The sequence below is a fragment of the Diadema setosum genome, chromosome 6 (genome assembly GCF_964275005.1).
Source record: "Diadema setosum chromosome 6, eeDiaSeto1, whole genome shotgun sequence".
Taxonomy (NCBI): domain Eukaryota; kingdom Metazoa; phylum Echinodermata; class Echinoidea; order Diadematoida; family Diadematidae; genus Diadema; species Diadema setosum.
In genome coordinates, this window is record NC_092690.1 from 20,631,795 (window position 1) to 20,659,736 (window position 27,942).

At 38.7% G+C, this 27,942-nt stretch overlaps 1 protein-coding gene across 1 annotated transcript in view; it reads right to left on the reverse strand.

Moving 5' to 3' along the window:
- Nucleotides 1–354: 354 nt before the first annotated feature.
- Nucleotides 355–27,942, reverse strand: part of LOC140229627 (ATP-binding cassette subfamily G member 4-like) — a 104,962-nt gene continuing 77,374 nt past the window's right edge. Inside the window, exons 5-13 of the mRNA XM_072309875.1 lie at nucleotides 12,902–13,047; nucleotides 12,156–12,279; nucleotides 11,565–11,679; nucleotides 10,283–10,545; nucleotides 9,691–9,798; nucleotides 4,219–4,387; nucleotides 3,597–3,697; nucleotides 1,674–1,829; nucleotides 355–702 (exon numbers count right to left, since the gene is read on the reverse strand). Of these exons, the coding sequence (XP_072165976.1) occupies nucleotides 355–702; nucleotides 1,674–1,829; nucleotides 3,597–3,697; nucleotides 4,219–4,387; nucleotides 9,691–9,798; nucleotides 10,283–10,545; nucleotides 11,565–11,679; nucleotides 12,156–12,279; nucleotides 12,902–13,047 (1,530 nt within the window). The remainder of the gene's footprint in view (nucleotides 703–1,673; nucleotides 1,830–3,596; nucleotides 3,698–4,218; nucleotides 4,388–9,690; nucleotides 9,799–10,282; nucleotides 10,546–11,564; nucleotides 11,680–12,155; nucleotides 12,280–12,901; nucleotides 13,048–27,942) is intronic.

The window sequence follows — 27,942 nt, forward strand, 5'->3', positions numbered from 1 at the left end:
TGCTCATCACAGTGTGTATTCATCACAGTGTAATTCTTGGTGAGCATGTGCTTTTTTGACAATATGAACACTAGGTTATGCAGCATAACACACTGTTGTGATAATAGATTGTGCACAATGGCATGTATTGTACAGTCAGAAATTTACAAATTTCTCTCAAACAACAGCTGTGAATGATTCAGTGTCATATTGTACACTGTGACCCTGTCTTCTCCTCAGCGCTGGTGCCTCAAAAAGAGTCTTGAATATCACTTGGAATGACAGCAAGCCCTAATTGTAAAAGCGTTTACCCTACGGTAAAAACATAGTGTTTGGTCTATTGCATCACTGTTAAAGAGTTTTCTTTCCGGCCGATCACAGCAGTCTCTTCACCTTCAGTCGGAGGATGAAGTAGCAGATCAATCGCAGCACCACAAAGAAAACCAGGAGGACACCAAAGTCCAGCTCAAGGTTGTCCGAGCCGATGTCAAGTTCGTCTAGAATGTCCTGCGCCGTCTCGAAGATGCAGACGGAACCGCTCTTGCAGGCGATGGCACTGCGATTCAGTCCATAGATGGAGATGATCACGCCCTCGTATGAGTAGCGGACGAAGGAGCCGTAGCTCATCCACTGGAGGTAGTCCGGGATGTTCTCCAGGGTGACGAAAAAACCCGAGAACAGGAGAATGGGGATGCTGCTGACAGGACCCACGAAGACTGCCACCTATTGGCCAAAATAGATAAGGATTGCCAGAGTCACTATCTGTCCCTACAGACTTCATCTTCAGCGTGCACCTACAATCACCACATTCTTTATATCATGCAATATGATATTCTCCTTTTATTTCATGCTGAAATGTCAAATTAACATTGTACAAATTAATAAGGTCTGCTAATATTTTGAGTGTAATCAGAGAATGATGCAGACATTCTGAGTGTAATCCTGACTGTTAACAATCTGAGTGCATTCAAGAATGCTAACATTCATGTGCTATCAGGGTTGCTAACATTCTGAGTGTAATCAGGAATGTTAACTCTCGAATGCCATCAGGGCTGCTAATATTGACTGCAATCACAAATGCTGACAAATAGTTATTCACAGATGCTTGATATTCTGAGACCAATTAGGCATGTTGACATTCTGACTGCTATCAGGGATGGCAGCATTTTGACAGCAATCAGAGATGGTAACATTCTGAGTGCAATCAGGGCTGCTACTACTGAGTGCAATCACACATGCTGACAATCAGGGATGTACGATCAGGGAATACAATCAGGATGCACAATCAGGGAGGAGTACAATCAGTGATGCTTATATTCTAAGACCAATAAGGCATGGTAACATTTTGACTGCAATCAGAGATGGTAACATTCTGAGTGCAATCAGGGAAGCTAACATTCTTAGATGGAGATGGCATGGTAACATTCTGAGTGCAATTAGGGTTCTCCTATCAAGACAGGAAGAGCTTTCTACGTTTTCAGGGGACTTCCTGCAAAAACAGAAAAATGTGGCAACTTATTTTGGCAAATTTAATTTGTCTAGTAATTAAGATCATGTTCTTATTGCGATGGAGCCGATGACCACCTTACCTTCTTGATCAAAAAGAAATTAGATAAACCTCTTAGGGATCAAATTAGGGATGAAGGAAAAAAAAAAGAATTAAAAAACAAACAAACAAAAGAGATTTCTCTCACCTCCAGTGGCAATCCTGCACCTATGATCAAACCCAAGGACTGGGCAACTAATGATGTCATTATTGCCATGGCGACAAATAATGTGAAGCGCCCTCCCTCACTTGGTTGGCCCGTCATCCAGTAAACTATGGTGCAGTACACCGTAGGCATTAATATCTATTGGAAGAAAATTTAGCACATGATAGAAATATTCATGAGTGCCTGTGCTATCTCTGAAGGCTAAATAAAAGAAAATACTTAATGAATTGCACTGCATACTATTATGATAATTGATTTAGAAAAGAAATCTTATTGGCTTAGTTTGGAGCACCAGGCAAATACCAGCACAAGAACCCTTATGCTGGGTTAGGGATCTATAAGTTGTTGTGCACATTTCACACTGCAAACTAACGTTCAGATTGAGATCAGTCAATATGGATCGGGAGAGCTAAGATACAGGCAGACGAAGCACTATAAATGGGATTGCCTTTCCTTTGACATGCCATGGTAGATTCTTTTTTGGGATACGACAGCTAGGATTTGGCCAGGACAGCACTGAACTAATTGTCTGGCAGTTAATCAATAAAAGTGATTTTCACCAAAAACTGATATACAAGGCCTTGTCACCTCAGCATTGATATGTGTTTTCCCTATTCCAACTTTTACAAGAGAGCAATAAGCTAACACAATATTACCAATTTGTTTTCAATAATAAAAAAACAGACTATAAACTGAGAATGAAAATTAGTGAGCTGTCACCATGGTAACCTATTCAAAGAAAGGATGAAGAAAAAACTGAGAAAGATATAAATCAATTTTAGTTGGATGAAACATGGAGTTTCATGTTTAAAAGTTGCAAGTATGATAAACAAAGTACCTCCTGTCAAAACAACAAAGTCAAAGAACGCTTCAGGATTCAGAGCAGTTTCGTTTTGACAGAGCAATGGCATCATGTTTTGAATTGCCCCATTGTGTCTGCATGCCTGATCCCCTGCACCCACAACTGCCTATTAACAATCCATCGAGGACGGTTTGATATTGCTACAAGGCGCATTTCCCATAGACACCTGCTCTAGTATACTTGGGACTCGTCCTCAACGGGTTAACTTCAGAGTACATTTCCATAAAACTGTAGTTATGTGGTTGCCAGCTTTCGTATTGTTTCTGTGCCAATTTCTAGAATGTTAACTGGTATAAGACACACATAGGAAGAGACAAAGACTGAAGATGGATCTGAAGAGTTCATTATGACCAAAAGCAGGATTTTTTGGTGACGCGTTTCATTAGGCGCTGTCAGACTGGCAAAAGATCGAGAAGTTTAAAGGGGATGGCTAGTAACTGATCAGCGGGAATGCCGGGGGATGATTGTTCCAATCCTTGTGGGATTCATTTACGAGTACATTATATATCTATTGTTATGTGAAAATCATTTGCTTCAGAATGGTCTCATATTCAAATAATGTGCAGTTTAATGTTTCCAGGTTAGCGTGCCTGGTCAGTGACGGGGCATTAATCTGCACATTACTTGAATATGAGACTGTTCTGAAGCAAATAATTTTCACACAACAATAGATATATAATGTTCTCTTAAATGAATCCCACAAGGATTGGAAGAATCATCCCTCAGCATTCCCACTGATTCCCACTGATCAGTTACTAGCCATCCCCTTTAAGATCACGATCTTTAAGATCTCGACGTTTTGCCAGTGTGACTGCAAACTTCCCACGAAACTTCTTGTGAAACTTCCCACTCCAACTAGGGATATTTCCCCCTTTAGATACGTCATCCCCATCAAACTTCTGAATCTTTTGCCAGTGTAACCAGACCACAAAAGATCATGAAGACTTTGTGATCTCAGACTTCTCAATCTTTTGCCAGTCTGATCGGGCCTATTGTAACTCCATATGTTTGTGCAAAATTTGTTCCGTTGATGGCTGACTTACTTGGAATGGAAGGTCAGCCATCATCTTGGCAATGTAGTAAGACTTCAAGCTGTACCAGTAGTTGAGATGCTCTCGTATTAACACGTTCATCTCAAGAGGGACTGCAGGTGGGATCAAATATCAAGCAAAGATGGGGAAAAAAAATTATTAGCTTCAACAAGTAACTACATGTCAATGCCCTACCCCACCCGGACTCAGGCTGTCAACCTTACACATAGGATTATGCTTGTTCCAGATTCTTAAAGACGTCCCTTTCTGGGTGGACAGGGGTTAGGATTTTGACCCCCTATCCCAGGTTTTTGGAAGGGACACCATCATGGGGTTTTGGAAAGGAAGCAAGACAAAAAAACAAACAAACAAAAAACCTTATCACAGGTTTTTGGAAGGGAAGCTAGCAAAGCAGCATGACATACAAGTGGCGAAATGTCCTGCAAAAGAAAGGCAAGCTTCATGGTAAACATGATAACTTTGGTATTGCATCACGGATTACACAGGACTGTCACAGGTTGAGTTTGGAGATAACACAGTAGATAGAATTACATAACACTGTAGGCATCAGAGATTACCTAGGATGTACTGTCATTGGCTGAGTTTGAGGATAACAAAGTATAGACAGACTTACATGATAATACTGTAGGCATCATGGCTGAAAACATGAGAAACAGCATAGAGAGGAAGAGGAAGCCAGCATTGTTGAAGGCCTTCCCAGCGTCATCGCCGATGTCGAGGTACAGGAGACCGATGAGGACTCCGATCACCACGTGGGACGAGAATCGAGTGTGTGTCAAGGTCTACAGGAGGGACAAGAATAGACGACCATAATATTTCCTTCTTTCTTTTGTGATACTATCACAGTTTGATTTTGATTTATCTCCCGAATTTCACGCACGTACGTAACCATTATCATAATGACATTACAAGCACCTTATTTGATTCCATGCAGTTACACCTAAAGCACAGGCTCAAACATGGGGTACAGCCCTAAGATAATAAGTGTGTACCAGTATAGAAAGAACTTTGGTTGCAGCTGAGCCTGGCTTACTAATCCAACCATAGTGCTGTGTTACAGGCGAACAAACTGATAGTAGCAATAAAGATCTTATAGCTGTCAATCTGACTGATCTAATGTTTTCTAGCAAAAAACAACAACACAACAACAACAACAACAAAACAATAAAAAAAAAAAAAAACCAAAGAACAACATACAATGTTTGCTGCAATGCAAATAAATCAGCAAACTTGGAAAAGGGAGAAAAAGAGGACAACAAGTCCCTTCCAAATGAGTATAGGCATGGGGATAGAAGCTCAGCATGACTCTTTTTGGTAATTCTGGTTATGGTGAACATTATTAGGAGGCTTTGTTTCTAAGTGCAAGTGGGAGAATATCATTGTATCTCTATAGATGGTTACTGGAAGTTTTCAGTTACAGAAAGAATCATCACAGTGAACCTGTTACTACCCTGTCAGCACACTCTTAACTCTTTATGTGCCACGTTCGCACCTCCGACTCAGTCGACAGCGTGCCAACTTCGCATATTCTGCTCAACAAACAAAGCCGCCAAGACCGATCGATAAACCGCTAATTACTGCTAATCCCGAGGCACAATGAAAGCGTTTCTCATGCTTTTGTTCCTCATATATACGGCTTGCATTCTATGTGGTGATCGTATGGCAAGCCTTTTTTACATTTAAAGTTAATTTCTGATATCACAAATTCCATTTTGTGATATCAAAAAATAAAATTTTTGATATCAAGAATTGAATTTGTGATATCAAGAATTAAATTTGTGATATCACAAATTCCCGTAAGTGTAGCACATGAACTTAATTTGTGATATCAAGAAATCGAATTTGTGATATCACAAAATCCATTCTTGATATCACAAATTCAATTTGTGATATCAGAAATTCGAATTTGTGATATCTAAAATTCAATTTGAGATATCACTAAATGAATTTGTGATATCAGGAATTCGAATTCTTGATATCAAAAATAGGTTTCACGTGAAAAACCATTGGTAATTCGTGATATCACAAAATGATTTTTTGATATCACAAATTCGAATTTGTGATATCACGAAATAAATTTGTGATATCACTAATTTGAATTTGTGATATCAAGAATTCTTATTTGTGATATCACAAATGCGAATTTCTGATATCACAAATTCCATTTTGTGATATCACGAATTGAATTATTGATATCACAAAATCGAATTTGTGATATCAGTAATTCACAGGGAATTCGAGCGTTAGTTTTGCGCTGAAATTCAACTGTGAATTCGAGCGTTAGTTGAGCGCAGAAATACACGGGGAATTCGAGCGTTAGTTCAGTGCAGTAAATCCCTGTGAATTCGAGCGTTAGTTGAGCGCAGAAATACAAAGTGAATTCGAGCGTTAGTTTTGCGCTGAAATTCAACTGTGAATTCGAGCGTTAGTTGAGCGCAGAAATACACAGGGAATTCGAGCGTTAGTTCAGTGCAGTAAATCCCTGTGAATGCGAGCGTTAGTTGAGCGCAGAAATACAAAGTGAATTCGAGCGTTAGTTTTGCGCTGAAATTCAACTGTGAATTCGAGCGTTAGTTGAGCGCAGAAATACACAGGGATTTCGAGCGTCAGTTCAGTGCAGTAAATCCCTGTGAATTCGAGCGTTAGTTGAGCGCAGAAATACAAAGTGAATTCGAGCGTTAGTTTTGCGCTAAAATTCAACTGTGATTTCGAGCGTTAGTTGAGCGCAGAAATACACAGGGATTTCGAGCGTTAGTTCAGTGCAGTAAATCCCTGTGAATTCGAGCGTTAGTTGAGCGCAGAAATACAAAGTGAATTCGAGCGTTAGTTTTGCGTTGAAATTCAACTGTGAATTCGAGCGTTAGTTGAGAGCAGAAATACACAGGGATTTCGAGCGTTAGTTCAGTGCAGAAAATCGCTGTGAATTCGAGCATTAGTTTAGCGCAGAAATACAAAGTGAATTCGAACGTTAGTTGAGCGCTGAAATACACAGGGAGTTCGAGCGTCAGTTTGGTGCAGAAAATTGCTGTGAATTCGAGCATTAGTTTAGCGCAGAAATACAAAGGGAATTCGAGCGTTAGTTTTGCCCTGGAATTCAACTGTGAATTTGAGCGGTTTTGTTTTGTTGTTGTTGTTTTTTTTTTTAGCGCAGAAATACACAGGGAATTGGAACATTACTTTTGAGCTGATATTCAGATGGAAGGTATTTACTACTACTAACTTTTTTTAGAACAATGTTCAAAATACCAATAACTATATGAGAGATTTACACATCCATCATTCCCTAAATGATCGTCAAGGTATATTCGATGAATTATTGATACAAATCAATTGTTTTGCAACATGTTATCATGAATTCAATGATACTATGTTCACTTAGGGCCTACATTTAATTCATCGTTTTGGTCCTCAAATTGTCATCTATTACCACATTATTGTTGATTATGATACATTTTTCATGTGGTAATCCCCTTTACAGTAAGACTCTTCCACCAAATCGATGATAACTATGTGTGGTTGTATGTGTATGTGTGCTATAAAAGCATATACCATGTGTTTGTATTGCGGAGGACCGACCGAGGGCAATCAACCCTCTGGTCTGTGTATGTCAGCAGCGGAGAATAAGAGAGAGAGAGACTGTGAGTCATGCGGGGTGCGAGAGGGAGTCGTAAACTTGCCAATTTAATGTCCACCACTGGTGTCGGCTGGTGGTCACATAAAGCAACGTGTTTCTCCTAAAGACATTTTCTCATTCCTCAAAACCAGTCCTCCAAAACAAAGGGGTGTATCCATTAAGACCAATAGTGTTGGGTGTACAGTTTGCCCGCCCCAATATGTTTATGATTTTGTAAAATAATTTAAAGTGTAATCATATAGGCAAGTTTATTCAAGAATCAAAACCGGGGAGAACAAAACTGGAATGCACAAGCCCAAAAGTCTTCAGACCAGATCAAGAAAAGTGAAGATATCCAGATCTTATGAGGAGTTTATGCAGCAGTATTCATGGCAAACAAACAGTTAGAATTTGTAGTAAGAAAAAAGCAGTGGTAAGAAGGACTTCAATTTTGTTAATCTGCGCAATGAGAAATCTCTCTTATTAACTCGGAGGACTAACAGGGGGAGGTCGGGAGAGAGTATCTTTCACATGACAGAGTAAAGAGAAACGCAAACATAAGTTGTAAGTCAACCAGTCTCTGCCAAATCAGTGGCGAGAAATGGAGAAAAAAAAATATAATAATGCCTTTGAAGTAATTGACAACATATCAATAACGGCATTTTAGATACGTTGCTAAACGATTTATTTTCATCGATTCTTTTAAAACCAATTCCTAATCACTTTAAATGAAGACGAGTTGCCAAAACTCTTCATTTAGTTTTTTTTTTGTAACTATCGTTATATACTATGAAAAGATAACACCTGAAATTCCATAGGAATATCTGCGCTAAACTAATGCTCGAATTCACAGTGTATTTCTGCGCTCAACTAACGCTCGAATTCATTGTTGAATTTCAGCGCAAAACTAATGCTCGAATTCCCTGTGTATTTCTGCGCTCAACTAACGCTCGAATTCACAGTTGGATTTCAGCGCAAAACTAATGCTCAAATTCCCTGTGTATCGTTTTTCTGCGCTCAACTAACGCTCGAATTCACAGTTGAATTTCAGCGCAAAACTAATGCTCGAATTCCCTATGTATTTCTGCGCTCAACTAACGCTCGAATTCACAGCTGAATTTCAGCGCAAAACTAATGCTCGAATTCCCTGTGTATTTCTGCGCTCAACTAACGCTCGAATTCACAGTTGAATTTCAGCGCAAAACTAATGCTCGAATTTCTTGTGTATTTCTGCTCTCAACTAACGCTCGAATTCACAGCTGAATTTCAGCGCAAAACTAATGCTCGAATTCCCTGTGTATTTCTGCGCTCAACTAACGCTCGAATTCACAGTTGAATTTCAGCGCAAAACTAATGCTCGAATTCCTTGTGTATTTCTGCTCTCAACTAATGCTCGAATTCACAGCTGAATTTCAGCGCAAAACTAATGCTCGAATTCCGTGTGTATTTCTGCGCTCAACTAACGCTCAAATTCCCGTTGGTTTTCTGCACTGAACTAAAGCTCGAATTCCCTGTGTATTTCTGCCCTCAACAAACGCTAGAATTTACGGTTGAATTTCAGCGCAAAACTAATGCTCGAAATCAAATTATTTCTTTGCGAAAGATATGTGCTGAAATTCCATGTAAATTAATGATATCACAAATTGGAATTAGTGATATCACAAAATGTATTTCTTGATATCAAGAATGTGATTTCGTGATATCTCGAATTGAATTCGTGATATCACGAATTGAATTTGTGATATCACTAATTCGATTTCGTGATATCAAAAATTGGTTTTACGTGATAAACCAATGGGTATTTGTGATATCAAAAATTGAATTTGTGATATCAGAAATTCGAATTTTTGATATCACGAAAGGGAATTCGTGATATCAGAAAATCTTTTTAAAAAAGTAATATGGCTTGCCATATGATCGACTATCAAGCGATGTTCCCAACTAGATTTGCTCGTACATTCTAAGTTTCTGTCACGGTTCAATGTGCAAAAGTCATGCCTTCATAGTAATGTAGCAACTGGTCATTAAAAGAAAAATTGAACATAGAGTCGTCATACAATTTATATCGAAACAAAGCTTGGCATTCCTCTTTAACTTTGCCTACTATTATGCCCATCTTAACAGAAATTTGTAGAAGTTATACAACTTGGAAAAACAGAATTCTTTCTCAAAGCATGACTACCTTCGTGTCTCAGAATAACGTGGCACACACAGGGTTTCCACCATGGCACATAAAGAGTTAAACTATAAACCCTATCTGTACCAAGTTTATTTCCTGTCCATAGGTTTGTGTGTGAAATTTGTGTGATGTCGACTTATCGGCACAGAAAGGGTTAAAATGTGAAGGGCACTTTGTCACTCAGTTGTTGCAATGTGAACACAGCGCTATCATGCTAATGTCACACAGTGCTTCTTGTTTCCATGTACAGTGGTGTAACAGAATAAAGTGAGTCCGGGGACGTTCACACTCACCGGATCTCTTGAGATCGTTATTAGCGTTCTCTTGAAGAGGACCCAGAACTGCATAAAGATGTCCGTCCCAAATGTGGTGGTCAGGAAATCTGGTAACTTGTTCTCCGTCTGATTGACAGCAGAGGTAGAAACAAGAAGTTACAATAGAAAAAAAGAAACAAAATAAATGAAAGAGCAATTCAACACAGAACATATAATAATTATATCATATGCCTACCTGTAGTATCATAATAGTGGCCATATAGTTCGGTGTTTGTTGAAACACTTTATTTTCCATGAAAGGTCCCCAGAAATTACCCCGTTGAAGATGAGTCCGAAGTATACTTGGGCAAGTGTCCATGGGAAACGCCACTCTCAAAATGCGTGGAGTATTAGTCGCAGTAGTAAGCAACTTCAGCATTTTTAAACTGTAAATCGTGCATTCTGGCACATACTAAATATAATATTTTGGTTTATTCTGACAAAAAATTAGATTGAACACAAATGTAACTTTTTGGTGATTTCAAATAAAAAAAAAAAGTTAACAAGAGTTCAAAAACAGAAACAGTTCATATTCATCGCACTACATCACATAAAGATAGAGTATACTTACTGCGATAGTCTTTGTACTAAACCCGTTGGACTCTTTGAAAACGACAGTAGCAATCCCGTTGCTGGCATGGGAGGCCACAGGGGAGTGCCCATTGCCCACGGCCTGGCCCATCCCTCCCCGTTGGGGCCCCTGTGGGTCACCCTGGGCTTGGGATATTGATGATTGGCTGGTGTTGCTGCTGAAGGATTCGCAGTGTCCATCCTCGACCGCCTTGACCAGCTGTGTGGCCGCCGCCCCGTACTCCCCAGACGCCAGTTCTATAACTGCATGTAGGAGGTAACAGCAAAATAAGAGATGACCAGTAAAAGAAACCATTCATGCAGAATACAGTATTCAGTCAACCTTGCCTACTTTGAATCTATTTGGATTGAAGAAATAGATTCGACTTCGAGAAAATGTGACTTACGAGGGATTATACTCAATAGAATATAAAGAAAAGAGAACTTGAAAAGATTTCGACTTAGACGATTATTTGACTTGTGCGAAGTTGACTTAAGCAAGGTTGACTGACCTTTAAACCCTTGAGGACAAGTCACAAGTATACTCGGGCAGGTGTCTATGGGAAATGCATGTTGTAGCAAAATTAGCCAGTCCTCAACAGGTTAACAAAGAAATTTGTCATATGCCCAGAAGAATGACACAAATGCACATGATTCAAGAAAGGTGTGCCCAGAAGAACGATGCGAACGCACGTAAGCACGTGCTACACTTATGGGCCTCACCAGTGTTTACATCGTTCTTCCAGGCAAACATATTCTTTTCATACGGTGGTACTTATTGTTGGTCAATGACTTCACGGATTCCGCAATCTTCAGAGTGGCAAGCTTCAAATGTGAGCTTCCACAATATTGCAGTGTCTTTCCACTTCCTGTAAGATATGCCACTGCAACTAATGTCACTGTGTGGTGCAAAAATCTGAATTCTTAACAATCCATAATTTTCCCTATTTCAGGTTTAGAATTGTAAAATGCCTCTACCATTAAATTTTGATTTTTCCCTGCTATTTTTCAAATTCAATTTGATCATGACGTTGAATATTATACATGAAGGACATCCAAACCTAAATATCAAGGAATGTGGGTTGAGGGAAAGCAGCAATATTAATAGAACATATCACTAAAAGTTCATAACTTTGAATCAATATTGTCCAATTTGCTCTAACTTTCTCTGATGTGCTCTACTAATATTGTAGCTTTCACTCAATCCACATTTGCATTTGGGCTTTGATTTCCTTTAAATGGAAGAACTTGAGACCTTTTGTGTCTGACAATCAGTTTCTTACCATAATCTGCTGGGTTGTGGTAGGGAGGACATATGTGACCTTTGCTCTTCAAATAGGGCACTAGGTTGTGGACAGTTCCTCTGTAAAGACAGTGACCTTCTGCCAGAATATACAGCTGGAAATACAAAACAAAAATTACATGAGATAACACATATATGCAAATCACTTTACAGATTGTGAGGGTTGTATTAAGTTGTATTGTATATCTCTAACTCATGGTTACTAGTATTTAATAAGAATATTTTGGTCTTGGCATATATGCCTTTGCTAAATCATTGATTTCACATGCCATGAAAGATAAACAAAATCAGGGCATTAAAAATATTTCATTCCTACTTACTAAATAAGTACAAAAGGCCCAAAACTTGGAGCTTTAAAATGCCCGTTCATTCAATTTTCCCCAACTTTATCTCTTTGAAGTCTAGCCCCAATTACACACAGGCAGGACGGGGTGTCAAGGGGAAGCGTGAGCAATAGCTAAAATCAGCTGCTCTTCAACGGTTTAAATTTCAGCTGCTCCCAGACAAGCCAGCTAGTGAGATCTGCAGAACCCTACACCAAGAGAACACTAGTAATGCTGTGGGGACCAACCTTGTCAAACATCTCAAAGAGCTTGGCGCTGGGCTGGTGGATGGTGCAGATGACCGTCCGGCCACCGTGGGCCAGACTTTTGAGGAGTGACACACACTGGAGACTGGACAGACTGTCAAGACCACTGAGTAAAACAATAAAACAAAATAAACAAATCCACAATGAGAAAGATACTCACATTTGGACAGCCAATGTTTTTTGCTGTACTCTGGTGAACTGCATTCAAGTTGATGCTATTGTTTTGCATTCATTGCCATAAAATTGTACATCGATCTTCAGTGTGTCTGTGTGTGTGTTTCTTTTTTACTTCAGTGAAACATTTCTGTATTACGTACCATGAATTTGAAAGTTGGATTGAGCATTTGAATCATGCACCACCAACATGTTGCTTGATTCAAACACACAAAGAGTTGATAGCACATTATCATCTGAGTATCAAAAAGGCATTGCAATGGTACAAAGTTGGCATTGGAATATATGCCTGAGGGTATGCAGGGGCCGATCCAGGAATTCCGTAAAGGGGGGGGGGGGGCACAGAAAATATTTCTGGTGCTACTTCTGGGTTTCATTTCATTCTTTTCATGTTATATCTTTTGTTTTAGTAACAAATAAAGATGGGTCATGCGCCCGGTGTGCCCCCCTCTGGATCCACCACTGGTAAATCCTCAACCCTCCTCTGCCCACCCCACCATCCCCACTTTCCACTTTCCTTCCAGCTCATAAACAGAACTCCCATCAAAGCTTACCTCGTGGGCTCATCAAAGAACATGACGGGAGGGTTATTGACCAGTTCCTGGGCTATGGCCAGCCGCTTGGTCTGACCACCGGAGAGCTGCGACGTTCTCGTCTTGGCGCACTCCATCAGGCCCAGCAGACTCATGATCTCTTCAATCTGCAGTTATTGGATATAGCAGGAGATCAAAATTTGAGGGGTTGCTACAATATCATTCATACATAATGATATTTTGTATCATATTCAATGTGTGTTAATGTTATTGTTTGAAAAAGTTTTGAAGATAAAGAGCCACAGTCTGAAACAAATCGATAAGTCGGTTTCAAGATGGAATCCAAGTTGAGGTACATTTCTTGCCAGTTTTCAATGACTAAAACCTGATCAGTTTATTTTTTAATGCAAGAACTATAATTGCTAGAATTGGATAGGCCAAATTCAAAACTCTCTTTAGAAAACTTATCCAGAGCATGTAGGAAATATATCATCGAGGGATGAATAATATGATAGCATTGCAGTAGTTTATCATATATAATAGTTTCTAACATATTATCCTTGTTCATCAAATGTATAGCAGTGTCATGACTAGATTGTACATTACTGGTATTGATTACTTTGATGAAGTTCGGGAAAGTACATGTGTAATATCTTTTTAGTTATAAGTACAGTCAACTTCGGATACCTCGACGTCGGATAAGCCGAATATCACTTACCTCGGGGGCAAAATGAAAGTCCCGATTGTTCCTATGGAGTTTCCGTGTATTAAAATTCGCGTAGCTCGAAGAAATAACTCGAAGTTCGGTTACCTCGAAGTGAAATCTACTGTCCCGATCTTAATTAACTTATTGTTTTTCCCAGCATGTAGCTCGAATCGAATTGCAACATCACTCAGCATCTCCGATTAAGCGCGCGTGGACAGCGAAGAAGACATGTCACAAATCTTTTCACACTCGACTGTAAATATTCCCGACCAGAACAATCGCGCGCCCAAAGAAATACCCGGTACACAGCTGACAAGAAAAATCCCCAACACCTACCTACACACGTACACGGTATGCACATAGCACCCTTGCCAATGGAGTGCTTACGATAGCACTACGCTCTGCCCATCATCTTCTTTTCTTTAACCACTGTGTTTTAATTCTTGATCATGATAGTCATACCGCGCGCGTAGATTTCTAAACCGTCGTGGCGCACCTGCGTAGGTGTTGGATGTTGACAGTTATATCTTTGGCATTAATCACGGTCCACTGCCCAAACATCAATCTCCTGCGTAGTGCCTTTTTTATTTTTTTATTTTTTGCCTTTCACGAAGTAATGTTTCATTTATTCTTTCAGCAATGCGATTATGAAAATATTGTGGAACATGATGTGGAAGTATAGGCCGAGCATGATAAAGAATAGAATAGACAGGGCTCCACACTAACTTTTATCGGGCTACCAGTATCACTAATCTTTATTTTTTGGTGGTCGAATTTACTCGAAATTAAAATTAGAAAATCCAATCATCTTATTTTGTGTTTTAAGATTTAGCAAATAGGCGTATAGATTATTATAAAAGTTGATGCCTAAAAATTTAGGAGGTCAAAACTTACGTTTGAAATGAAAAAGTGGGAGCATTTGCCGACATCTGTTAGCATCCGACATTTGTTTTAGCATTGTAAAGAACCGAAAGTTACCGTTATTCATTTCTTATTGTAAAAGCAATCATCCAGCATTTATTAGTCTGTTAGCACCTTACGGAGCCGAATATTACTGTTAATCATTTTTAAATGTAAAAGCAAACAACAGACATTCATTTTAGCATCTTACGGAGCTGAATGCTATCCTTATCCATTTCCAAACGTGAAAGCAAACATCCGCTATTTGTTTCAGCATCTAACTGAGCGGATTAATACCGTTAATCATTTCCAAATGTAAAAGCAACAATCTGTCATTTATTTTTGCATCGTACGAAGCAGAATATTACCGTGATTCATTTCAAACATACGACATTTGTTTTATCATCGTATACGGAGCCGAATTTTACTGCTGTCCACTTCCGAAAGTGAAATGAATCATCTGACAATATTATTTTATGATGCATCGTACGGAGCCGAATGTTACTGTTTTTCATTTTTGAACGTCGAAGCTGACATCAGACGTTTATTTTACCATCAAACGTAGCTGAATATTACTGTTATTCATTTCGAAATGTAATAGCAAATATCCAATACTTTTTTAAGCATCATATGGGGCAGAATATTACTGCTATTCACTTTCAAACATGCCAAACGTAAAAGCAATCATTCGAGATGTATTTTAGCATCTTCCGGAGCTGAATGTTATTGCCATTTACTTTCGATCGTAAAAGCAAACATCCAGCATTTATTTTATCATCGTAAGGAGTTGAATGTTATTGTTACTCATTTCCGAACGTCGAAGCAAACATCAAACATTAATTTTACCATTGAACGCAGCTGAATGTTACTGTTATTCATTTCGAAATTTAAAAGCAAACATCAGACAGTTATTTTAGCATCGTATGGAGCAGAATGTTATTGGAACTTCCGAACATAAAAGCGATCATCTGACATTTATTTCAGCATCTTCCGGAGCCGAATGTTATTGCTATTTCCTTTCGAAAGTATAAGGAAACATCCGACACTTATCTAACCATCGTACGGAGTTGAATATTGTTTTTCATTTCCGAACGTCAAAGCAAATATTCGACATTTATTTCAGCGTCTTCCGGAGCCGAATGTTGTCCTTAATCATTTCCGAACGCAAAATCAAATATCTGACATTAGTTTTAGCACCATACGGTGCTGAGTCTTATCGTTTTTCATTTCCATAAGTATGAGCAAACATCCGACATTTATTTCAGTATCTTACGGAGCCGATTGTTACCGCTATTCATTTTCAAAAGTAAATGCAAACATCCGACTTTTTTTGGTGGCGCGATAGGGCCACCAAAATCTTCATTTCTGATATTCTGATTTCAATTCCGATTTTCATTCAATTCATTCATATAACATATCGATTCAATTCCAATTGATAAGCACGCAAACAATCGGTAGGCACTATAACAGATACCATGTTGAAAATCGATAAACGTCGGATAAGTCGAAGAAAATTCGACGTACGTACGCGTACCTCGAATTTCGCGTACCTCGAATTTCACGTACCTCGAACCATTTTCTTCAGTCCCGACGAATTCGAGGTATCCGGAGTTGACTGTATATTCACGTAGAAATACATTGTATACAGTGTATGGAACATATGTAAGAATAAAGCATTCCTAAGGGTGTCAGATACAACTTACACATGTACACTTTGTATGCCAATATCTGGTTCCTCTCTATACACTGGCACCATGTCAATATATTCAAAGCTCCATAAATGTCGAGATATTGTTGTATAACTAAAAATTCTAATTGCAGTTCAATTCAAATCAGCTGGCATAAAGAGCAAATAAGATCCCAGGAAAAATCCAAATGCTAAAAAATGACTAGGTGTACACATTTCACATTTTTTTGAGTTCTTACTTAAAATCTTGGGGTGCCACTTTTCTTTTTTTTGTGATGCAAGGTCACATATATCCAGTAAAACATCAAAAAGTACCGGGGGGGGGGGGGGGAGGATATATACTTCTCTAATACACAACAGGGTTTTTACTCTTGCAAAAATGTACTATGTAGTCACAAATTTTGTTTCCTTTTCAGCAAAGATTGATAAAATCACTGAGCTGAAAAGCTGAACCCCCTGTTCAACCAACTGATGACATTTGAATGGATCAAACCTTGTGAGAAGAAAAGCAGGTTTACACTGACATGCCACAGAGAAACAGGGGAACTTTTAAGGAACAAAAACTATTTCTTTTATGCTCTCTTTCTCTTTCTCTTTCTATTTATAAGGGTTTTTTCCCCTCTAAGCCTGCCATTCTCCAACAACTACAATGGATGTATCATGCTGTTGGGAATATCCTTTGCATACTTTCTGTATGTCTGCCATTTCATTGTATGGACACCCAACTGTTAGCCTACAGAACACACAAAAATTACACAGTGAAATCCACAGGAAATACAAGCAGCTTTTCTCAACTTTTTCTCTTTTCTTGTCCCAACTCGATTGTAAGCTCAAAATCTGAGGACAATTATGCCTTTAACTCTTTATGTACCACAGTGTAAAAAAAAAAAATAGAAATGTCGCTATGGCGACTGATGCCTCCGCCATAATGCATGATTCTCCCAATAGGCATATAGTACAATGTCTTCACAATGTGTGATCCATGACAGTTTCACATAACTGGCAAAATATTGAAATGACAGGTTTGTCAGAAATGTCTTGAACTGGGTTTGCTATAATTTTCTAAGAGTGCAGGTACACATATTTGAGGAATTTTGGGAAAGTTTATGCAATGAGTAATTTCCAAGGTACGAAGAAAGAGTGTGATGACGGTACAAAATAGATTTTTTTTTTTTTTTTTTTGGGGGGGGGGGGGGGAGGGCATTGAATTGAAACCTGGCCTTTGACCCTTAACCTTTGACCTTCTGGCTGGAAATTTCCCGGAGAATCTCCATTAGGTAATGCATGTATTAAGTTTTGAAACTAATAATGCAAGCATTGCATATACTCGTATATGAGGGAAATAGTAAAATTTTGAGGAGTTGACCTTGACCTTTGACCCCTGACTATTGACCCATGACCCCTAAATTCCCTAGATAATCCCTGCCAGACAGTACATGCATATGTACCAATTTCCACGAAGATACATTGAAGCATTTGAGAGAAAAGTAATATTGCAACATTTTCACCTAACCTTTGACCTTTTGACCTTTGACCTTATGACACGAAACTCTCTCTGGAGAATCTTTACGCAGTAGTACATGTCCACACCAAGTTTCAAGAAAATACCTTCGGGCATTGCATAGATATGGGGGGAAATTGCAACATTTGTAGCATTTGACCTTGACCTTTTGACCTTTGACCTCTTGCCAATGTCACCAAAATCTACTCAACTAATTGTCCCATCATACATCATCCTTGGACCAAGTTTGGTGAAAGCTGCTTCATCCAGTTTTGAGTTATCACGTAAACAGATAAATTTTAGGATTTGACCTTGATCTTTGACCTTTGACCTCTGTCCGATTTCACTGAAAAACTAATCAAGTAATAGCCCATCATACATCATCCTCCAACAAAGTTTGGTGAAATTTGCTGAATCCAGTCTTGAGTTATCGCGTAAACGGATACAATTTCATGATTTGACCTTGACCTTTGACCTTTGACCTTCAGCTGATTTCACCCAAAATCCAATCAAATAATTGCCCTATCATACTTCATACTTGGACCAAGTTTGGTAAAATTCCAGTAAATATTACTCAAGTTATCGCGTAAACGAAAGCGGACGGACGGACGTACGGACGGACGGACGGACGTACGGACGGACGGACAACCCGAAAACATAATGCCTCCGGCACCACTTCGTGGCGGAGGCATAAAAAACACATTATTTTGAGACAGCAACATAGTCATGAGTTGGGAAAACATTCTCTTTTTCTATCTACGTAGCTTTAATTTCTTTTTTTTTTTAATGATGGACACATAATAAGCAAAAATATGGAGAAAAAGCCAAGCTTTGCTTTGATATATTTCATATGACAGATCTGTGACTGCTGTTCTTTCAAATTACCAGTAATTTCATTTCTGTAAAAACATGAGGCACAAAAAAGTGACAGAATCTTATAATGTACTAAATTTTATAAAAGTCATAAATCCCTTATGTAACATCACTTGATAGTTAATCATCACATAAAATGCAAGCTATGTGTGACAAGAATGGAATCGCCAGGAATGCTTTCATTGTACTGTGGAATTTGGCGATTTATCGATCGGTTTGGGCGGGTTTGTGCAATTTGGCAGATAATGTGAACTTGGCACACCGTCGACTGAGTAAGGCATGCAAATGTGGCACATAAGAGTTAACTGTATAACATACATACATACGTACATTTATGGCTACATTTCTTTTTGAAACATGAACTTCTTCACTGATATCTGCAAAACTAGGGTCATTCCTGAACAATTGCTTTGCATTTTATCACAAGGAGAAAGATAAATGTTTACTATTGTACTGTATTAATTGTAGAAGTGAAAATTATGTATGAAGCAAAACACACTGGCATGTGGTGCTGTCATGTTTCTGACATAAGGTCAGTTTGTTGATTTGGAGCGGCCATTTTTCAGTCATAGCAAATATCCCCATATTCACAGACACTTCCAACCTCCACATCGTGCATAATGTATGCAAGAAGGACAAGAATACATGTACGCTTTATCAGTTTAGTGTTGTCACAATGTATTTAATGATATGCTCTGATCTTTGCTATTCTAGTACTTCTTTTCCCTGCCCCCTCCTACTTAACAAAATCACCAATGCATCATTTCCCTGTCCCATCATTGCTGTTTGTTTTTGCTTTATCTTCTAATCTTCTAAATCTACAGTCGGTCCACCTTCCATCCTTCACCACTAAACGATGCCTAAGGCATAGCACCATCTCAGCGTCATCCTCAACTCCCCCACTTCATCACTGAGACACACAATTGTCTCTCTTGCTCTCCTCCTTTCTTGCTCTCTCTCTCCTCCGCACATCTCTAACAGCTCCTCACATCTTCATGGAAGGCACCACACCTTTAACCCATTGAGAACAGACTGATTTTGCTATAACACACATTACCCATAGATACCTGCCTGAGTATCTCAGTACTCGTCTTCAAAGGGTTTAAGTGAAGGGGGGGGGGGGGGCAGTCTATCGTTTCTGGTACCACTTCCGGTTTTCATCAGAGCCTAACAAGCAAAAACAAAAAACAACAAAAAAGGCCTTACCAGCACTTCTTCTAACACTTCCAAGGTTTTCATTGGCTGGCAAAAAAAAGCCCTCTGGTTTTTCTGATGCACCCCCCCCCCCCCCCCCGTTGCATCGCTCCTGCTGTTCCCCCCCCCCCTTTCTCTCTCCCTCTCTTCTTAAATTTCTACTTGCACCTCTCACACCTTCTTTTGCTACAACTCTCCACTCTTTCTGTCTGTCTGTCTGTCTGTCTGTCTCCTCCCATCTCTGCGTTCCTTTCCCTTCTTCTCTTTCCACCCATCACTTCCAATCATCCCCCTTCGTCCTTCCACTTCCAAACCCCGGTCTTTTCATCAAGTCTGATCTGCGGATGTTGAGTCTATGCCCGGTCCTTGCCATCTCCACCGGCATGCTTTCTGACAGGTATCATACCGACAAGACATTAATATGCCACAATACTGCACATGACAGTATTCCAATATCCACTGACATGCTTGCTACATCATACTACCAAGGATTTTTGCTGCTAGTCCCTCCCTCCCCCCCCCCCCCCTTTCTTGAGCCAAGATGTAAACCACTCCCGGAGCTAAATGTAGTAGTTTGTTAGCTTCGTGGGTCACGTAGGGAAAATGCACCTCCAACATTTCCACTGTTCCTCACAAAGCTGCAAAGGTATTTTGAAGCAAGAGTTAATTCTGCCATCTTTCAGATTTAAACTGTAAGAAGAAAGAGACCCTCCCCTAAAAATTCAATTCAATTCAATTCAATTCAATTCAATATGGTTTATTGTGCAAGTATAAAAAAAAAAATAAAAAACAATCCAGCAGCTCGAAGGCTGATACGGTTGCTTTACATTAGAATCATAAAAAAAAAAATGAAATGACATTGATAGGATAAGCATGCGTGAAATATGTAAAAAAAAAAAAAAAAAAAAAAAAAAACATAATACACATCAGATCGGGGCATCAGAAAATGGGATAGGTGAGAGTATTGCCCAACAGGTAAAGAGATACAGTATGTACTTGTAGTAGTTTGTTAGCTTCGTGGGTCACGTAGGGAAAATGCACCTCACCATACCTTTCGTGTGCTTTTCTTTCATTGCTTTTCATTTTTATCTTTTCAATGTATTCACCCAATCTATTCTTCTCATTTGTTTTTTCACCAAAAAAAGCCAAATATTGAGCTGCTTTTCACTGCACCATGTAAAAAATAGCACTTTTGCCAGAAAATGCCTTTTTATTTGTATCTTTGGCTCAAGCTGTCTCGCTTGCCTTTCACTGCAAAGTGACTCCTTCTTATCTCAGTCACTATCTGTCTGACCTCTCCCTCGCTCACCCTTTAACCCACTGCCTGTGGGGAAACTGGGGAACCACTCCATCTTGGGGGTCCTGGGGTTAAATCAGCGGCAAAGGGAGGGATGTCTTGGTCATGGGAGCACTTTGCAGACAGTCTTGAATATTGATGGTATGTTTTTTCCGTTTCATAGCAGTACATTAAACATGAAAAGAGCCATCTATCTGCCAATATTCACACTTGTCAGCAGTACCAAATCTTCCCATCTTACACACTCTGTCCCAAAGCTTTTTTCACGCTCCATTCCTGCCTAGCTCTGCATTTTCGGCATCCCTCCATATCTTCTGGATGACATGATCCATACCTTTCGTGTGCTTTTCTTTCATTGCTTTTCATTTTTATCTTTTCAATGTATTCACCCAATCTATTCTTCTCATTTGTTTCTGTCTCCCATTGCTCTTCAATAACCCTTTGAGTGCTTTAACTCTTTATGTGCCATGGTGGAAACCCCCTGTATGCCACATTATTCTGAGACACGAAGGTAGTCATGCTTTGAGAAAGAATTCTGTGTTTCCAATTTGTATAACTTCTTCAAATTTCTGTTAAGCTGTACATAATAGTGAGCAAAGTGTTAGAGGAATGCCAAACTTTGCTTCGATATACATTGTATGACAAATCTATTTTCAATATTTCTTTTAAATGACCAGTTGCTACATTACTGTAAAGGCATGACTTTTGCATATAAAACCATGACAGAAACTTAGAATGTAAACGCAAATCTAGTTAGGGACACCGCTTGATAGTTAATCACCACATAGACTGCAAGCCGTAAGTGAGAGGAACAAAAGCGCGAGAAACGCTTTCATTGTACCGGGGGATTAGCGATTTATCGATCGGTTTCGGCGGCTTTGTTTGTTGAGCAGAATATGCGAAGTTGGCACGCCGTCGACTGAGTCGGACGTGCGAATGTGGCACACAAAGAGTGAAGTACCCATCGGCACAGAAAACCCCATAGCAATGCACACAATGTCTAAAGTCCCCGGTACAGAAAGGGGTAACTAGCCTTCAAGTCTGACTTAAAGGCATAATTTACCATTTGTAGATGAAACAAAAATGCTGCATTAGAGCTTTAAAATAGTTCTAAAATGTATTAGGTATGGATAGAAACAACCACTGTAAAAATTTGAATCCGTATCATCATTGTCAGATACACAAAATGTGAACAATAGTTAAAATAAAAATGTTTCCAGACTAAACCATCTACAGTTATGGTTTATTTAGAAATATACTGATATCTCCTTATAGTTTAGGCTTTATTGTGGGAACTTTATATGGTAGAATGTTTTGTGATACAACAGACCTCCACATATGCATCAAACGTGATACACGTATCTTGAAAATTCATTAAATCACTGCACCCAAAGGTATACCCTTTTAGCTCTCCCCCACGGGGAGACTGTTGGAGCCTGTGTCAATTCTATGGAAATGTCACAATATGATAAGAGAAAAGGTAGATAATTTTCATCTGTTCTACCCTTCCTTCCTTCCTTCCATTTTTCTTTCTTTCTTTCCCGAGCCATCTCATCACTATAGTCTTATCTTTTAAAGGAAGCCCACACCCAAAGAGCAATGTGGATTGAGTGAAAGCAGCAACATTAGTAGAACACATTAGTGAAAGCTTGAGGAAAATCAGACAATCGATGCAAAAGTTATGATTTTTTAAAGTTTTGGTGTTGGAACCACTGGACAAGGAGACTACTAGAGTTCATGACGTCATGTGTGGACAACAATATAAAGAAAATATAAAGAGAATTCCACCAAAAATCATTTTTCAGGAAAAGTACAAATTCCATCAAGTTGATACTGATATACAATAATGTGTATGTTAAGGGTTTTAATTATTCCCCCTGCTTTCTGAGAGCGGTTAGTCAAATGCTTTTTCATTATGCTAGAAAAGTGAGAGCACGCTGAATTGCTGCTTTCACTCAATCCACATTTCTCTTTGGGTTTTGGTTTCCTTTAATTTCCTCCTCTCACTTTCACCCCAATTCTTCCACTATGGCCTTGACTACTTCACAAATTCACAAATTCTTCTGATCAAACAGCACACTATTTGCGTCTTCATTGCACAAATAGCGGGTTAGTTTGACATCGGGCTAACTTCCCGACTACAAAATAGTGCCCTACTTTGAAACTTCTGTCTCATGAAAACATGTATTCACTCTCTCTCTTTCTGAGGATGCAAATATTCACATCTCTCACAGTCTTGGTGGTCCCAAAGAGCAATCCAGGAGAAGCTAACTGGCGAAATTACATGCAACTCCATGGGTGAAAACAATTCCCAAGTCAAGGACACTGTCGAATCTTACCTTGTCAGGACATGGCAAGGTATACAATTTTCAGGGAATCACCAGCAACATCTTGGTGACCTGTCAGCTCCATTATGTGCTTTCACACCCCAGCATTCTCTCACTTCTTTTCCATTCCTGGATCTATCATTTCATTTTCCCCTAATCTCTTCCTATTCATCTCTCATTCTGTCTTATCTTTCTGTGTAGGTTTTCTTATCTTTTCTTTTTTTCACATTCATATGTTCTATCGATTTTCTATATTTCCCTAAAGTATCTTACCACTTGTTTTGATCATTCTATTAAATTCACTCCACATTAACACAACCCTATTATCTCTATCTTCACTGTCCTATCTTTCTTTGTTTTCTTATCTTTTTTTCCTATCCACTCATTCTGTTGGTTTTTCTACACCCAAATACCATCTAATCACTTGATCTTCTTTTTATTCTAATTCATTCCAAATTTAGAAACCTCCATGTCTATATCTTCATTTTTCAATCTTTGTTTGTCTGTCTTCGTATCTTCTCTCTATTCATCTTTCCTTTCCATCTGTCACTCCCAAATACCATTTAACCTATTCTCTTTTAAATTCTAATTCACACCAAACTTAAAACCCTCTTCTTTCTACCTTCATTTTCTATCCTTCTCTGTATGTATCCTTTCCTTTTCTCTGTCTATCTGTTTTATCCATTTTTATTCCACAATACCATCTTACTAATTGTGTGGCGCTCCGTCGGAATGAGTCAAAAGTCGCAAAAAATGAAATCGTAGTTATGCCTATAAGTGAATTCTACAGACTCTAAGCTTTACACTGATATGTAATACAACTCATTTCGACATCCCTATAGATCATAAAAACGAATATTAACCACGTTTGTTATGTCAGTTGATTTTCTAAATAACGGAGAAAATCGCTCTCAAAGTTCAGGCTATGTTCATGTTCACAACCTGTTTCTTTCACGGGACGAAACAATACAACTGTCCTGCTTAGCGACGGCGTTTACGCTCCATCGCACGCACTACCGTATAAGGCGATAGCTTGGGTATGTAAGATAATCAACCAATCGCAGGACAGGTCTATCATTAACGATTCTGACCAATACGGCAGCCCGAATGTAAACTTCGGCGCGTTTGTGTCCGTGCCGCTGCTGCCGCATGAATGAGTCGGTACGCGTTGTGTGTCGGCTGCGTTGTGGTTTGCCGCAATTTTTAACTCACAAACAATAAGAAACAGTAGAAAGAAAAGAAGGCACGCAATGCGTCTTACGAGAAGCGTCTTTTAGCGAGGGCGTTGATCGCTTCCATTCTCCTCCCATACATGTTGTTGTCAATGGAAACTAAAGAGGATGCGTTTAGCAAGTACCAATACCTAAATAGAACCTGAGAACCTATTGTAGGCGGGCACGCAATGCGTCTTACGAGAAGCGTCTTTTAGCGAGGGCGTTCATCGCTTCCATTCTCCTCCCATGTTGTTGTCAATGGAAACTAAAGAGGATGCGTTTAGCAAGTACCAATACCTATTAAATAGAACCTGAGAACCTATTCTAAGCGGGGGTTCAAAAGACAGCATCGGTAGAAAAAGTCAATGAAGTTGATTAACGATAGTCGTCTTTTGAGATCGTGTTCTTTGCGTGTACTTAAAACCCTCAAATTACGCACATGGTCGTAATGTTGCAGAGCATCAAAAACTGCTTTCGCGTCTTTTCTGCTGCAGCTGTATACAGCCGTAACATTATGAATTCCCGCCATATTAAAGGCACATTTCCTTTATAGGCGTTGCGTGCACAGTAATTATCGCTTATCAGAAGTATCAGAAGTATCAGAAGCAAAGGTTGATGTAGGCTTGACAGCTTCACGTTGGGTTTACAATGATTCTCAGTCACTTTTCTAATAGCATAGCATATAAAAAACAATTAACTTGTAGCTTAAGCGGATTTTTTTTTTTACATCACATGTGCAGTTACAATCTTTCTGCGTTTGAGAAGTGGATCATAAATAATAATACTGAAAAATATTCGGAATTGATACTTAGGCCTTCTTCACTTCGTTTTGTATTCACAAACCTTATCAGAAAAAAAAAAATGATTGCTTGATTACTTTCGGGTAAAGGAACTACCGGAAAGGAACCGCATTTAATTTTCTTGTTAACGAACCTAAGCTAATAGCAAACCATATTTCATGGTGTGATTAACGAACCTTCAGAATAATCAATTGTATTACCCCCCTCCCCCAAGGAAAAAAAAAAGCATTTCAATGTCATGCGTTGTCAATAGCGATAAAAGGCCCGTTTTTATTTCGTAGTGTGTCTCAGTACTCCTGTGCTTATTTCTAAGGATGTGCCTCTCTTAATGATTGCGATTGATGTTCAACTATTTCTTTCACGGGAGCTTGAACAGGAAGAAGCTAAAATTCAGGCAAGGAGACGAGTTTTCTTCCATGAGATGCAATCATTAAGACACATCTATTCACGAAAGTTGTGTGATTGCTTATGTGCTAAAGAATTGTGTCCATTACATGAATCAGGCACTATACAAAACGGTTGAAATCTACTGAAAGTCGAGCTTCGTTTTGTTTTTTGTTTTTTGTTCAATTTCATTTCAATTTTAAGCGGGGATAGACTAGAAATTAGTTTGTCTATACTGGCAGGAGACATTACAGTTTTCCAGTACATGCTCCGCATTTAAACAGTCGCCATATTTTCGTGGTCAGAATCAGATAATGGACACGTGATATATTATAAAAATGAAAATAGAAAACAACGAACACGCCATATGTACAAACATTATGAACTTCAATGAATTAAACTTACCTGTGATATTCTGCATAAAAACAATCACGCCGATTAAATGATTTAATATAATTAATAGAGCACACAGCGATATCATGCATGGCAGATCAAATCAAGTTCAATTGGTGAGAAAGCTAAATGAAGTTAAAAAGTTGACTTCTTTTCGTTTCTCTTTCAATTCATGAAAACAGAATTACATTGTATATCTATTGAAGAGGATTGTCTCTGTCGCGAACGATCGCCATATATAGCACTGTTAGTCTCCTGCGCAAATCCGAATCCCTAAATACTTTAATTTTTGCTTGATAATGTAATAACCCTGATCATAATTTCATAAAGGACTCGCAAATTCAAAGTTTCAAACCGTATACTAAAACATTATATTGTATATGGTGTATTTCAAAAAACATTTTGAATGCGTTGCGTGTTAGCATGTTAATAGCACCAATCTGCCTTTTATTTTCCGTATACGTAAAGCGCACAGAAACGTAACCAAATGTTACAAAATACAGTGAAATGCATTGTACGGCGTGGTACTATCATTAGAAGTATATCCCATTCCTTTTTACTTTTATTTGCTTGAACCAAACCATGTGTCATTTTCGTAGCGACATCACTAGGAATTAGAATGTATGAAGATAATCGTTACTCATTTTTTTTTGCGCTACTATTATAGCATTTACATTTGCCAACTTTTATTGACATGCAGTACTATGTTACTGTATTGTTACGATTACGAATGTTGGTTATGAATTCAAAAGACTGGTTTATTAATCGAACTACAAAGGTAATAGCTGTTTTGAAAGTAGTTCGATACAAGTTCAAAACGCGATCGAAGTCATTGTCATTGGGGGGGAACTGATAGCTCTAGAAAACTTGTTTAGGCTAGTAAAGATTGCCGTATAGGCAATCTTTGTAGAAAGTTTTGACTTAGGCCGTCTATTGAGTATTTTGAGAAATTTAATAAAGAATTATTTGTTTTGATTATGTCAAGAATTAGTTTGAACTATGAGAATAAAAAGGCGCGGTTACCCAAACAATGTCGTAGTTCGATTAGACAGTCATGATGGGTAAAGTGAATTCATGACTTGACTAATCCTTACTGAATTGATGATCACTTCTGTATACCATCAGTTATGTCTTGTAATCGTAGTCAAAATTCTTTTGAGCAAAGAGACGAAAACCAACAAACAAAATGCCGTGTATCATCGCTCGAGATTCCAACATTCGGCGTCACCCGACCAACAATAAGTGACAAATCAAATGGAATATTATGTTGTGGGATAGCAGACTGTGTTACGATTTTTAAATGTTTCGAGCAATTGTTAAAAAAAAGAGAGAAAATGAGGCAAAGTTCAAGAAATTAGAAAAAAGCACGTAAATGCAGGCGATCATGTTTGATAATCATAGTAAGAGATTACAATCGGCCGTGCGGATGTAAATGATTGCTTTATTTACATGTCTGATTTCTGTAAACTATGTGATATTTAAATTTAAGTTCCCTTCCCTCCTTGATAGAAGTTTTGTTGGGTTTTCGCTATAGGCATTTATTAGGAAACGCTGTAAAAACGACAACAAATGCCTACTATACATCAAGAGATGACCTATACATACATGAAACACAAATAAATCTCTACGTTCTGATATAAATCAACTGCTTGTTTGTTTGTTTGTTTGTTTGTTTGTTTGTTTATTTGTTTGTTTGTTTTGAATTACCATGGTCTTTGTCGGGGGAAAGATGAAGAAAAGTAGTAGAGTGTATCACTCTCAAATCCGGATGATTGCGATAAGTGTG